Source organism: Gossypium arboreum, chromosome 10, assembly GCF_025698485.1.
Source record: "Gossypium arboreum isolate Shixiya-1 chromosome 10, ASM2569848v2, whole genome shotgun sequence".
In the NCBI taxonomy this organism is placed as follows: domain Eukaryota; kingdom Viridiplantae; phylum Streptophyta; class Magnoliopsida; order Malvales; family Malvaceae; genus Gossypium; species Gossypium arboreum.
In genome coordinates this window covers 129,633,463-129,648,517 of record NC_069079.1, presented here as the reverse complement: position 1 = coordinate 129,648,517, position 15,055 = coordinate 129,633,463, and the positions used below count along the sequence as shown (strand labels likewise).

The 15,055-nt window shown below is 35.3% G+C and overlaps 1 protein-coding gene across 13 annotated transcripts; it reads right to left on the bottom strand.

Moving 5' to 3' along the window:
- Positions 1–5,195: 5,195 nt before the first annotated feature.
- On the bottom strand, positions 5,196–13,633 carry LOC108480105 (disease resistance protein RPV1-like). 13 transcript variants are annotated; one of them, XM_053019759.1, is made up of 17 exons: positions 12,946–13,633; positions 11,733–12,867; positions 10,994–11,326; positions 9,373–10,736; positions 8,876–9,019; positions 8,728–8,784; positions 8,541–8,616; positions 8,383–8,455; positions 8,188–8,273; positions 6,835–7,636; positions 6,655–6,747; positions 6,486–6,509; positions 6,340–6,405; positions 6,173–6,252; positions 5,960–6,037; positions 5,789–5,882; positions 5,196–5,508 (listed from the first exon to the last, which is right to left on the bottom strand). In XM_053019759.1, exons 1-4 carry the CDS (start codon positions 13,428–13,430, stop codon positions 9,552–9,554), a joined length of 3,138 nt encoding a protein of 1,045 aa, XP_052875719.1. In that variant the 5' UTR covers positions 13,431–13,633; the 3' UTR covers positions 5,196–5,508; positions 5,789–5,882; positions 5,960–6,037; positions 6,173–6,252; positions 6,340–6,405; positions 6,486–6,509; positions 6,655–6,747; positions 6,835–7,636; positions 8,188–8,273; positions 8,383–8,455; positions 8,541–8,616; positions 8,728–8,784; positions 8,876–9,019; positions 9,373–9,551. The 13 variants fall into 13 exon arrangements, with proteins under 13 accessions (XP_052875719.1, XP_052875723.1, XP_052875712.1 ...); XM_053019763.1 differs by lacking the exon at positions 6,486–6,509 and having other exon boundaries at positions 5,196–5,532; XM_053019752.1 differs by lacking the exon at positions 6,486–6,509.
- Positions 13,634–15,055: the final 1,422 nt, after the last annotated feature.

Sequence of the window (15,055 nt, the reverse complement as noted above, 5' to 3'; positions counted from 1 at the left end):
AGTATAATAGCTCAAATTATAGCCACGTTTTACGACTGCTGGAATTCCGGTACCCCCTTAACATCATTCTCCCAAGGTAGTGACTGTAATTCACAACGAAGAATCACCGTATGCAGCAAATGGTTATGGAAAGTCACATCATTTGTTTCAAGACACAAACACTACACTGCAACCGCATAACATGTTCAGCAAAGATCAACACCTACAGATTTGTGTAAATAATGCAATATAAAATAATCAGAGTAGTACAATTTGTGTTTTTTCTTATAGTAAAATCATAGTTTAGGATTAGAGAAAATGATTGTAAAGACGGTTTCGAAGCTCATAAAAATGAATGCTTGAACCAAATGGATTAAATCCAAATTATATGAAGAACATAAGGTGATGGTGTTGAAGCTGATCTCCATGCAGCTGGTATAAAGCAAATGTAGCTGGAAGCTGGCCATACAAGCTCGTGACAAGTATGCAGCAACCTAGGTTTTGTGTTGCTGTTAGATTTGAACTAATATTTTGTTCATTTTGAAGTCTAGTTTGCTATAAGCTTTTTGATTGATGTAATTTGATGTTGATGGAGTCATTAACTGACTTTGTGTTAATGTACAAGTTAAGTTTTTGTTATTTGGAAAGCTTAGTGGAAGTAGGTGTATGTTTAGGTAGAAATTTGACTTGTAAGTTTTTTTTTATTTTGATATATGTAATGGCAATCTGCCTATGATGAAGGTATGAAAAAATACAATTCTTTTTTCATCAATACTCTCAACTATTCTTCATGCTCTTTCTTTCTTTGCTTTAGCTCTGTTCTTGTTTTCTTTCCAATTTCTGCTCTTAAAGCTTGAACTGGAAGCATTTTTGCCTTCATTCTTTACCCGGGTATATTACGTTACTGTTGGTACTCTATTTGTAACTCTTACTTTACCCGGTTAAAGTACTCTCAAACTCCAACAATTGGTATCAAGAGCTTTCATCTTAGAGGACCTGTTGTTGAAAATTAAATGGCTTCATCAGGCTTTTCTCCTGCTGCACCACCAGTCTTTAATGGTGAAGGGTTCCACATATGGCAGGTTAAGATGAGGACTTACCTGCAGGCCTTTAATTTGTGGGAAGTTGTTAACACAGACATCGAGCCAGCTCCACTGAGGGCCAACCCCACTGTGGCTCAGATTCGTCAGCATGCAAATGAGAGGACTAAAAGGCACAAGGCCATGTCCTGTATTCAGAACTGTGTTTCTGATGTGATCTTCACCAGGATCATGACCTGTGAGACCCCAAAGCAGGCTTGGGACAAGCTTAAGGAGGAGTTCCATGACACTGAAAGAACTAGGCAGCAGCAGCTTCTAAATCTGAGAAGGAATTTCGAGAATCTGAAAATGAAAGAAGAGGAAACTGTCAAACAATATTCTGACAGGATAATGGCTGTTGTAAACAGTATAAGGCTCCTTGGTGAGCAGTTTGATGAAGTAAGGATAGTTGAGAAGGTTCTCTCTACTTTACCAGAGAGATATGAGGCAAAGATATCCTCCTTAGAGGACTCGAGAGACTTGACAAGGATCTCCCTGACTGAGCTTATCAATGCTCTTTATGCTCAGGAACAGAGAAGAGCCAGCAGGATCGATGAGCACCAGGAGGGTGCATTTCAGGCCAAGAGCAAGCCTAGCTCGAGTAATGCTGCCTACAAAGGCAAGAAAAACTGGAGGGATAAATCCAAAGCTGATGCCTCAAAAAAATGGGACAGACCATGCAGACACTGCAAAAGGCCCGGTCATCCAGAGGCCAGATGCTGGTTCAGACCAGATGCCATATGTCAACATTGCAAGAAGAAGGGCCATGTTGAAAGAGTATGCAAAGAAAAAGGCAGACCTGGCCAAAACCAACCTTAACACAAGAATGAAGAGGCTCGAGTAGCTGAACAAGGCAGTGACAGTGAAGAACAAGTGTTTGCAGTCTCATGTTTAGTTGCAAAATGCAAGGTTAAAAAGGGATGGCTTCTTGACAGTGGCTGCACCAACCACATGTCACCAGATGCAACTATCTTCAAAACTCTAGATAGAAGCTGTAAGACTAGAGTAAAAATTGGAGATGGACACTGTATTCAGGCAAAAGGCATAGGTGATGTGATAATATGCACTTCATCAGGTAACAAACTCATCCCAAATGTACTGTTTGTACCTGAAATTGATAGAAATTTGTTGAGCATAGCTCAGTTGCTGGAAAAAGGATATACTGTGGTCTTTAAAGGAAAGGAGTGCCAAATCAGTGACCAAAAAGGATCCATACTTATGAAAGTCACCATGAGTGACAAATGTTTTGAAGTTGACTGGTCAGGTGACTCACACACAGCCCATACAGCCTCAACAGAAAATACCAAGCTTTGGCATCAAAGACTTGGTCATGCCAACTTTAAGTCTATGGCTCGGATGGTCAGTAAGGAAATGGTTGAAAACTTTACCAAGACAGTTCAGAATGAAGATGTTTGTGAAGTCTGTCAAATGGGAAAGCAAGCCAGGCTTCTATTTCCTACAAACACAACCTGGAGAGCATCAAGCAAGCTGGAACTAGTGCACAGTGATGTTTGTGGCCCCATGAGGACAGAATCACTAAGTGGTAACAGGTACTTTATTCTCTTTATTGATGACTATACCAGATACTGCTGGGTTTATTTTGTGAAGCATAAGTCTGAGGTTGCTCAAGTGTTTATGAAGTTCAAAGCTGCAGTAGAAACAGAAGTAGGCTGCAAGATAAAGACCATTAGGTCGATAATGGAACTGAATACACTTCACTCGGCCCAAGCTTTGTGCAAAAGACGCGGCATCAAACACCGCCTAACCAATGTCTACACACCCCAACAAAATGGGGTTAGTGAAAGGAAAAACAGGAGCTTGATGGATATGGCCAGATGTTTATTGTTTGAGAAGAATTTGCCCAAGACCATGTGGGCTGAAGCTATCAACACTACTGTCTACATTCAGAATAGGGTTTCAACCAAAGCACTTGCTCACAAGACACCTTTTGAAGCCTGGTTCGGGTTCAAGCCATCATTGGCTCATATGAAAGTCTTTGGTTGCCTATGTTACAGCCAAGTACCAGCTGTTAAGAGGGACAAGTTGTCCAAAAGGGCTGTTCCTGGTATTTTAACCAGGTATAGTATGGTAAAAAAGGGTTATAGGATCCTGGATCTTTTAACCAACAAAATCCAAGTAAGCAGAGATGTAGTGTTTGATGAGAAGACTTGTTGGAATTGGGACAAGAATGAACCTGAAGCTGTCTCTGAAGAACTTGTGATTGATCAAACAGAGTCAGAAGAAAATAGTCCTGATATAGACTTTGATGATGTGCCAATCAGAGGTACCAGATCCTTGGCTGAAATTTATGAAAGGGCACATTTAGCCTTAGTAGAGCCAACCTGTTTTGAAGAGGCTGTGAAGCATGAAGGCTGGAAACAGGCAATGGCAGATGAAATTGTCATGATCGAGAAGAACCAGACTTGGAAGCTAGTTGAGAAACCTGCTAACAGGAAGATTATTAGAGTAAAATGGGTCTATAAGGCCAAGCAGAATGCTGATGGAAGTCTGAATAAATGAAGGCTAGACTTGTGGTAAAAGGATTCAGTCAAAAATATGGACTGGATTACTTTGAAACATATGCTCCTGTTGCCAGATTGGATACGATTAGGCTGATTATTGGATTGGCTGCTCATATGCAGTAGAATGTCTATCAACTAGATGTGAAATCGGCCTTTCTAAATGGAATCCTTGAAGAGGAAATTTATGTCGAACAACCAGAGGGATTTGAAGTACCTGGCAAGGAAGACTTGGTTTACAAACTAAGAAAGGCCTTATTTGGCCTAAAACAAGCACCCAGAGCATGGTATGCTAGAATTGACTCTTATCTGCTTAGTTTGAAGTTTGAGAGAAGTGCTAGTGAGCCAACGTTGTATGTCAAGAAGAATAAAACTGAAACTCAGCTTGTGGTGTCATTGTATGTTGATGACCTATTGGTGACAGGAGGAGATGAAGTTGATTTGGCAGAATTTAAGACAAAGATGATGCAAATGTTCGAAATGACTGACCTGGGGCTAATGACATACTTCCTAGGAATGGAAGTAAGCCAGACACAAGAAGGCATCTTCTTGAAACAGGAATCATTTACCTTGAAGGTGTTGACAAAGTTTTCAATGCTGAACTGCAAGCCAACTCCTACACCTGTTGTAACTGGGTTGAAACTATCAAGCCATGAGGGTCATGAAGAAGTCTGTGAAACTACCTACAGAAGCTTAATTGGTTGTCTTCTATACTTGACTGCAACGAGACCAGACATCATGTTTCTTTGTAAGTCTACTTTCTAGATTCATGCATCTTTGCAATGTACAACATTTTCAAGCTGCAAAATGAGTACTGAGATACATTAAAGGTACTCTAAATCACAGTCTCTTGTTTAGCAAGGCTGCAGAACTTAGATTGAAAGGCTACACAGATAGTGACTGGGCTGGTTCTAAAGACGATATGAAGAGCACATCAGGGTATGCTTTCACATTGGGGTCAGGAATGGTATGCTGGAGTTCCAAAAAATAGTCTCTAGTGGCTCAATCGACTGCTGAAGCCGAGTATGTAGCTGCCGCTAGTGCAGTAAACCAAGCTATTTGGCTGAGGAAAATCTTAGCTGATTTGAACTTATCTCAAGTAGAAGCAACAGAGATACTTTGTGACAAAAAATCTGCTGTTGCAATTGCAAAGAACCCTGTCTTCCATGGTAGAACTAAGCACTTTGACATAAAGCTGCATGTGATAAGGGAGATGGAGCAAGCTTGTGAAATAAAGCTGGTTCATTGCAATTTGGAAGATCAAATTGCTGATATCTTGACCAAGGGTCTTGGTGTGTCGAGATTTAACAAGTTAAGAAAGCTCATGGGAGTTTGCAGCATGGAGCTCAAGGAGGAGTGTTGAAGCTGATCTCCATGCAGCTGGTATGAAGCAAACGTAGCTGGAAGCTGGCCATACAAGCTCGTGACAAGCATGCAGTAACCTAGGTTTTGTGTTGCTGTTAGATTTGAACTAATATTTTGTTCATTTTGAAGTCTAGTTTGCTATAAGCTTTTTGATTGATGTAATTTGATGTTGATGGAGTCATTAACTTGACTTTGTGTTAATGTACAAGTTAAATTTTTGTTATTTGGAAAGCTTAGTGGAAGTAGGTGTATGTTTAGGTAGAAATTTGACTTGTAAGTTTTTTTTTATTTTGATATATGTAATGGCAATCTGCCTATGATGAAGGTATGAAAAAATACAATTCTTTTTTCATCAATACTCTCAACTATTCTTCATGCTCCTTCTTTCTTTGCTTTAGCTCTGTTCTTGTTTTCCTTCCAATTTCTGCTCTTAAAGCTTGAACTGGAAGCATTTTTGCCTTCATTCTTTACCCGAGTATATTACGTTGCTGCTGGTGCTTTGTTTGCAACTCTTACTTTACCCGGTTAAAGTGCTCTCAAACTCCAACAGATAGAATAGTTAATGCCTAGTGACAAAAGAGAGTAAAACTCTGGAATTTTAATCATTAAGAGAGTAAAACTCTGGAATTTTAATCACAAAAATCAGATCAAAGTTCAATCTCTGATAATCTAAAATACAAAAAAAGGAAAATTAATTCAAATTTCAGCCCAAACTGATATGATAATGAAGTCAAATGGCTCTACCTTGAAACCAACTCAAACTAAACACAGTCATTTGTTTTTAAAAAATCAGATGGCCATGAGGGTTGTAAAAGATCACAATGAAACAAAGGTAATTAAGCTCACCAGGAAGGCTAAATTGGCAAGAGCATATGGCTCCTCCAAAGCTCCAACAACCAGAAAGCTTGAAGCAAAGTTGAACGACATCAACTAGGAAAATCTGTTAACAAATTGCAATAAACTCAGTTCAACCACAAATATATGGCGATAACTCAATAGAAGAAATTAGAAGCTTACTCATCTGCCATTAATGTCGTCTTGACTCTCTCTTTCCTCATCTGCTTTTCTTAAACCAATCACTGACATCTTCATTCCCTTCACAGTAGCATATTTAAAAAGTCAAAGCTTAATCTCTAGGTTTTGGCTGACTTATACTATTGCTTTAAACTCTGCAAGTAAAAAAGCACATCTATAATGTGAGATAAAAAAAGATTAGGCATAGGGCACAACCTTGACATTAACACTAGAAATTTTGTGGAACTTGTTTTGTTGGTGAGAAAGAAGATATCAAACCCACCCTTAATCTGCAACTGCAATTCCAGTATAAATAGACATGAATCATAAATCAACGAATCAAGATATCATTCAAGGAAAATGCAATGAGTATATTGAGATACCAGATGATTAAATCTCTACTTTTCAATGAAGCTGAATGAAGTCCACCACTGATCCTATGGAGTCAACTGCCAAAAAGAATAAAGCATGAAGCTTAATTTCTCCTCACCACAATGCTGCTTAAACAACTTGAAAGGCAATAACATACAAAGAAATTTCAGCCCCAATTGATCTGATAATCAAAATCCAAGATAAGAAAATAATCAATTCCAATGGCTCTACCATGAAACCAGCTCTTCACTTCAAACTAAACTCAAATCATTTAATTTTTTTCTAGTATCTTCTTGGGTTCCTCAATGGGATAAACATAAGCTCACCAATCCAACTTGAGAATGATACCGTCAAACGCTTGCCTCCAGCTCCATGTGTTCATACCACAAGATCTGAGATACGAGCTACTCTCGGAATTTCTAAATTCATATAATACGTTGATAGATCTGGAGAAAATAAGCATTAGATGAACCTAAAATCATAATAATAAGTCAAAGGTAACTTACTTCTCCACCAAGACTGAATTGCCAGAGCCCAGAAAAGGTATTCAAAAGATTCCTTCAATTTTGCGTTGAACCATCATATGAATAGAATCAATAAGGTAAATCTGTTGACAACTTGCATTGTCTCAAAATATCAGTTCAAACACATAAATAAAATAAGCATCAAGTAAAAGAAATTGAAGCTCTTGCAGCTTAGGTGTTCCTCCTTATATGGCTAAAGCTCCAACTCATTATTGGCTAAAAATATTTTGCATTGGTCACAAACTTGACTTTAATACCAGAAATTTCATGGGAACTTGTTTTGTTGGTGAGAAAAAGGATATCAGAACCATCCATAATCTGCAAGTTCTGTTGAGTATCGAATCTCACAACAAATAGGAAACACCTACTCCTAAATCAACATAAAAGCAAAGGTTATAAGAGAAACCAGTCTTTCTAATTAACATGAATTCATGTAATCATGAGTTGATAACATATGAGCACCGATGATAGAAACTAAACAATGAGGCTGAATAAAGTCCGCCATTAATCCTATGAATTAATAAATCCAACCAATCTAAAAATAATTTAAGTATGAATCTTAAGAACTAAATTTGGGCACCTACCACTAACCCCCTTACTTTTATGAGCTAATTACATATATATTTTGAGTACGATCCGACTAATTTGGGCTGTTTATAGATATTTTATCAACTCCAAAGCAGGATCTTTTTGCTACTGTATTGAAATCTCTCCAGTTGCCATTCAATTTTCCTCCAAATCAATTAATATGGAGAATTTCCTTCTTGGAGAATATATTCTATACCTACAAAAGAACACAGACACAACAGGGGAATGGATATGAGAAAAATAATAAGAAGAAACTACCACAAACTATAGAACAAATTTCCATTTTATGTTCATAAACTATGCTTTCAACATTGACAATGTGGAACTACAAGGTTTCAGTTTCTCGAAGATGGTAAAGCTCGTTCTAAATGACTAGCAATTTATAAAGCAGAGCAAGTTAGCTTCATTCTGGTTTGTTTTAATTAAGTAAAGCCCTTCATTTTCTATCATAGGCAATTATCATAGGCAATATAAAATAATCAGAGTTGTATAATTTGTGTTCTTTCTTATGGTGGAACCTAAACAATTAAGCTGAATGATGTCCACCACTGATCCTATGAATCAAAACCAGCCAATAACAAGTCAACTGTCAAAAAGAATTCAAGTATGAATCTTAATCTCTCCTCACTACAATGCTCAAACAACATGAGAGCAGTAACATACAAAGAAATTTCACCCCAAACTGATATGATAATCAAAATCCAAGATAAGAAAATATCAATTCCAAAACTCTACCATGAAACTAACCCAATCTAGCTTGAGAATGAAAACTGTCAAAGGTTGCCTCCAGCTCCATGTGTTTATCCCTCAAGTTTTGAGATCTGTTGCAAATTCTGGATTTATATAATCCCATTGATAAATATGGGAAAAATGGTGAGGATGCTGAAAATCATTATATGAACCTAAAATCATGATAATAAGTCAAAGTCAAAGGTAACTTACTTCTCCACGAAGACTGAATTGCCAGAACCCAAAAAGGGGCTCAAAAGATTACTTTGACTTTGAGTTGACAAATCTGTTGACAACTTGCATTGTCACCAAATATCAGTTCAAACACTTGTATAAAGCAAGCATTCAGTAAATAAAATTGAAGGTCTTACAGCTCAGGTGTTCCTCCTTGTATGGCTAAAGCTCCAATTCAGCAGTGGCATTCTCAAAGATTTGTCATTCCCTAATCTTACCTCGACACAGAAGCAAAGGATATAAGAAAAAACAATCTCACAAATAACCAATCTTTCTAATGAATCAAGATATGATTGAAGGAAAATGCAGCAAGTATTTAGATACCAGATGACACCAATGCTAGAACTAAACAATGAAGCTGAACCGAGTCCACCATTGGTCCTATGAATTAAAAAAAAAAAAACCAACCAATAACAAGTCAACTGTCAATAGAAATATGTATGAATTTTAATATCTGAATTTTGGTACCCACCAAAATCCCTTGTGGATATTTTATCAACTCCAAAGCAGAATCATTTTGCTACTGTATTGAAATCTCCAGTTACCGTTCAATTTTCCTCCAAATTAATTAATATATATGGAGAAGAATTTTCTTCTTGGACAATATACGCTATAGCTACAAAAGAACACACACACAACAGGGGAATGAAGATGAGAAAAATAATAGTAAGCAACAATCACATCTGTTGAACAAATTTCCAATTTTATGTTTCATAAATTATGCTTTTAACATTTACAATGTGGAACTACAATGTTTCAGTATGGTAAAGCACCTTCGAAAAGACAAGTAATTTATAAAGCAGAGCAAGTTTAAGTTTAGATTCATCCTGGTTGGTTTTAATTAATTAAAGCACTTCATTTTGTGCCACTAATTTATAAGCTGAAAATTTACTATTAACAATTGTGGAAAACAAAAGTGTGGCAATATGAAAAAGAAATGAAAAAATGAGATGAAAATGAAACCCCTACCTATGCATTAGGATGACATTATTCAGAAGTTGAAATTCCTCAAAAGCAGAGCCAAGGATGGAAAGAAATACATACTATTTCAATCTTTTAAGTCCATCCCCTTCTTCACCATCATGGCTAAAGCTTCTTTTGTTCCCAACATGTCACTTTTCAGTACCATCTGTATCATCTGTATCACTCTATGCATCCACGTAAAATACATGAACACCACATCTCTCCACCTGGATCTCTTTTTCGCCCGCCCAATCATTGATGTAGAATTGAAATGATGCCATCACATAATTCTGGTCTTTTTTAACCATGTTGTTGCTAGATAGAATAAAGACGTGATCACCCACGTGATCACCCATGTAATGCCTTGCCTTACGAAGCCCTAACATAGATATTCCAGTTGTTCGCTTTTCATAACCAAAACGGTCGGCTGTAAGTTCGTACTCACAAATACATTGAGGATATCTTCTAGGGTAGCAAGTGAGATCAACCACAATGCAGATAGCAAAAACCAAAAATCTGCGCCCACTACCCCCATTTGGGGCTATCTTCAAACTTAAGGAAGGAGCCATGCGTAAGGAAGAATAGATGCTCTGACAATCCATGCTCTGACAATTGAACTTATTTGCTGAAATTTTGTTTCCTGGGAAACAACAAATAAAATATGAAGAGTTATCATGCCGGTATTTCCTAGCAGATGTCGCTGCCCATTCCTTAGCTCGGGATTTCCCAGCATATGTCGCTGCCCATTCCTTAGCTAGGGATCCAATTTTGAGCATGGCATTGGCCTCAATGTTATTAGTTGACTCTTGATTCAAGTTGAAACAATTACAGAATAGCATGAAAAACTCATTATCATCATTATCATCATCTAATGAATCAAACTGATATAAATTTTGATCCGCAAAGGAAACTTTTTCTAATGATCTGCAGCCATGTACATCCAACTGGTGCAGATATGGTGGAAGCTCTGAGAGTAATTTGAGGCTCGTGCAACCACCCATATGCATATACTTAAGGCTTTTAAACCTCAAGCTTGGTGAGGGCACATCAACAGTTGGAAATTTAACGATTGGACAACCACTGAGATCTAGATTTTTTTGGGATTTCAACTTTGAAATATTGCTTGATCCATCTTTTACCATTGACTTTGTCAAGGTCAACCGTTGAAGTCTGTCGAGAAGCTTAACGAAAAAAGGTACTTCTTTTATTCCTGTTTCAAGTGATGTCAAATGGTCAAGGCAACCAAGTTCGACCAAACTTTCACATTCTTCACAGTCAAGTGTTTTAAGGTTGAGGGCTCCTAATAAATTAGGGATCTTCTTTAAATTTTTGCAACCAAAAATATTAATTTCCCGTAAATAAACAAGATCCTGCACATAATAAGAACATAAAGTAGTTAGAGCATCATTTACTTAGACTCTCTCAAAATAAAAATTTATATTTGATGTATTGAGTGTCTTAATTCACCCGCCATCAATACATCAAATTGCTTCTTTTACAAAAATAGAATAAAATCTTTTATATTTATTTTTTTAAAATTTAATAAAAATATGTTATCATATGATTAAATGTTATATGAATTATAAATTCTTTTTCTTAGATGAAGAAAGTATAAAAGTATATATACCTGATGATCTTTGTTCCATAATTGTTCCATGTTTCCATGTTGTAATATCAATGCAACAAGGTTCTTTGGATTAAAATTTGTTGATAAAGATTTGAAGGGGTAATAATCCCATCGAAGATACCTTAGCTCATCCGGAATAGATTTAATATCAAGATTGAATATAGGTAGCTTATAATATTTAAGCTTTCCCCCGAACGAATATGGCGGCGAACCCGAAGCAAAATGGAAGAAAACATATCTAAGATTAGTCATGTTTTTAAAAACAGAAGGTTGGAATGATAAGTTATCCATACGTGGCATGTCTAACTTTATTCCTCGAATTCGATCTGTTCCCTGATAACAAAAATCAATTTATCAAATATTAGCATGGAAAAATTTATAGACATTCCATTAAATAACTCATAAAAAAATAATTATACTAAGAGAGGCATAGATTAATTGATCACTTTTAGGAATTTTTACATACAATAAAAAGTGTTTTTCTTTTCTTTTGTTTTTATTTTTCAAATCAATGCATTTAGTAGTTAACTAAGTCATAAACCTTGAGCAATTCTACATTATACCTAAGATAGAGTCATTACGTGTCCAGTATGTTTTATTTTCTAAATACTAATTAAAAGGGATAATACTTGATATGATATCAAATGTATAGGTTTATATAGTGCCATTCAACCAAATGACAATATCTCATTAAAGTATATTAAAAAAATAAAAGAATATAAATATAATTAGTACTTACTTTATTATATTTGAGCACTTCTTCCACGTGTTTAAGATTCCATAGTCTACTGCACTTACCAAGGGTTTTAGATTCTTGACAAACAATGTCCTTTCCCATCTCTTCAAGCGTATCATGCATATCAATTATATCTGGTAATGTCAAATTGCGCATTATATGATAACCCCAACCAGGAAAGAACTTTGGAGAAGATGAGACATTGATGAGGCATTTGTCAACCAATTTGTTGATTCCACAGTCTGCACCCTTATAACAACCACTTAGAATAAGTTTTGTTCTTTTTATGGGTTCCCCTTTAAAGAAGCATGCAATGTCAAGAAATATATTCTGCTCTACTATATCTAGCCCATCATAACTACTTTTCAAAGCCTCTGCAATTTTTTTCTCTGGGGGACAGTCCTTTAGCTTCTCCACCTTACTTTCCCAATAATTTATACTTCTTTTATTTAAATCAGAACCCAAAACTTTAAGCGCAAGTGGATTGCCTTGGGTGTACTTTACAAACCTACGGGATAGATCTTGAAAACCAACTGCGGTATTCAACTGCTTCAACGCAAAGGTAGAAAAAAGTTGAAGAGAATCCTTCTCATTTAACCCTTTCACCTCATGTATTGTGTCAGCTCCTCCACTCTCAAGCACTTGTCTATCTCTTGATGTTATAATGGTTTTACTTCCATCACCAAAATATTCAACACCCATATACTCTATTTGGTCTCTGTCATCAACATCATCAAGGACAACAAGTACCTTCTTGTTGATCAGCCTCTTTTGAGTTAAAGTGAATTTAATGCAGGGGGTGCCTATATCAACATCTGAGTTCAATAATTTCGAAAAAAGTTGATTCCGTAAAGATTCCTTCCCTTGTTTTTCTACTTTCTCCCTAACATTTTGAAGAAACCAACTACTTTCAAATTCTGAAGAGATTTCTTTATATACAGCCTCAGCAAGGGTTGTTTTACCTTGACCACCCATTCCCCAAAGTCCTAATACACGACAGTCTTTTTGCTTAATCAGCTTCAAAATAGCATTTTTCTGATATTCTATTCCAACCAATTCTTCAGAAACACTTGTACAATTGCTATTCAACTTTTTTAAAACATATCCAACCACATCTTTAATGTACTCAGTTTCAGATCTAGACAATAATTAAAAAATCAACCGTCAAAAGAAAGATATGTCAAATATAATAAGATGAATATATATATATAGTTACCTATCAAATTTGCCTCCTTCTATATGCCACCCTTTTAATGTACCGACTTCAGTGAAGGCTGCTTTCCATCGCTTCACTTCATCAACCGGCCTCTTTGATTCATGCTCTCCGAAGGATGTCTTAAAAGTCCCACCAATATTTCGCACATGGGATGGATCAACATGGTAAAAGATGGGAAGAACAATATGTCCTTGAGTCTTTTTACACTTCATGATCTGAGAGAGTTCACCTAAGCATGATTTCGAAGAAGCATAGTCTTTAGATAAAACAAGGATTGAGAGATTTGAGGCTGCAATTGCTTGAGAAATTGCTTGTGAAAGTTGCTCCCCTTTCTCTAGTTTTTCTTCATCGAAGAAGACATTCAGTCCCCTGTTTTTCAAAGCTTTGAGTAGATGACTGGTGAAGTTAAGGCGTGTGTCTTCACCTCTAAAGCTCAAGAAAACTTGGTGTTTCATTTGACGAGAAGAAGTTGAAGAAGACGCCATGAAAGACTATGGATAATGTGATTGAGGCAAAGAGAGAAAATTATAGCAAGGGAGCTTTGGTTTGCCTGAAGAAGAAAAGTTTAAAATAAGGATTCATCATCAGTGGGAACCTTTTATCAAATGGATTTTTGGTTGAATTTTCAAACATATTAAAATTTATTTCTTTTTTTATACAAAGCCTACTGATACACGTAAACTTTACTTACCTTTAAATAGAAAGAAAAAACATATTTAAACATATTCGATTTCATATCTAAAAATTGTCATTAATAAGTTATTTAAATTCCATCACTAAGAATATTTTATTTTTTCATCACTTAAATAACCGCTTTAATTAGAGATAGATTCTGGCACATTCAGATAAAATAATTACTTAACAAATATATTTAAAAAATTCACATAAAAAATAAATTAGACTTTATTAAAATATTTATTATATATAATATTTTTTAATATAATAAAATATATATTTTATTTTATGGTAATGATTTTAATATAAATATTTTTAAATGTATTAGAAAATTTTTATTTTAATATTTTTTAGTGTATTTAATATATTATTTTTAAAAATAAATTTTAAATAAAATTAATCTAAAAATTAAATATAGACCAAATAGATTTATTTTTTAAAATCGGATCGAGTTTGGACAAAATGTAAGGCCAACAACACTAACTCAATTAGTATTTAAGTAATGTTATTATCTTCATTCATTGATTGAAAAAAAAAAAACAAAAACAAATCAATAGTAGCTACAGAGTCAAGAATCATCTTCTCATCTCTTTTTTCCACGAAGCTATATAACTAGGAATTTCGCTGAAATTTCATGGAAAATCTGCAGATGACAGTCATACATAATATTGTCCTAAAATGGGGTTTGGGGGCATTTATTCTTTATGCAAAGCTCATTAGTCCCAAATATCTCCAATAAATGCCGAAAGGGTAGTAGATAAGACCCCTAGAGAATGAATGGTGGCAGACAACAGTGCCTTAATTTTAGGACATGGACATCCATATTTGTATACACGCAAGTATGGGCTGTGGACCATTAAATACAGTTGGGTCTTTATATTTGATGTACAAAATGGGACCCCTTTATGGCAAACTTATGCTTACTTCCACTCAATTTCTAACCACCATCTTTAAGTTTTGCTGTATTTAAGTTTTGCTGCCATTGTTATACTATAAAATAACCACATTTAAGTTTTGCTCTATTTGTTATAATATAATTTATGTTTTTAGATCATAATTTAGGATTCAAGACAAAATGATTGGGAATGCTAAGATTCAAGTTTTGAATTTATCGATAATAAAATATTCAATTCTTACTCACTAAATTCTTGATTACTAGTTCAAACAACATTGTTTGCAACAGCTATCGCTAGCCAATTTGTAATAATAAAATGAAGAAATAGCATTGTTTTTAATATTAGTCAAGTTAAGTAAAACATTTTATGTCAAGATTTGTTTGGAGAAGTGGTTAAAATTAACTTAATTGAACATCACTAATTGGCCAATGTGTTAAAATAATTTTTATGGATAAATAATATATTTTAGCAATTATGAGAGAAGTTTAATTCTTAATTGATAATTTGAAAACTTTTCATTACCTTTCATGAATTTTCCA

Coding starts and splice junctions, on each gene's coding strand:
- LOC108480105 (XM_053019755.1), bottom strand. CDS start 13,430: ATGGCGTCTTCTTCAACTTCTTCTCGTCAAATGAAACACCAAGTTTTC. Junction 12,868..12,945: donor GAAGGAGGCAAATTTGATAG/GTAACTATATAT, acceptor ATTATTGTCTAG/ATCTGAAACTGAGTACATTA. Junction 11,327..11,732: donor AAGTGCTCAAATATAATAAA/GTAAGTACTAAT, acceptor TTTTGTTATCAG/GGAACAGATCGAATTCGAGG.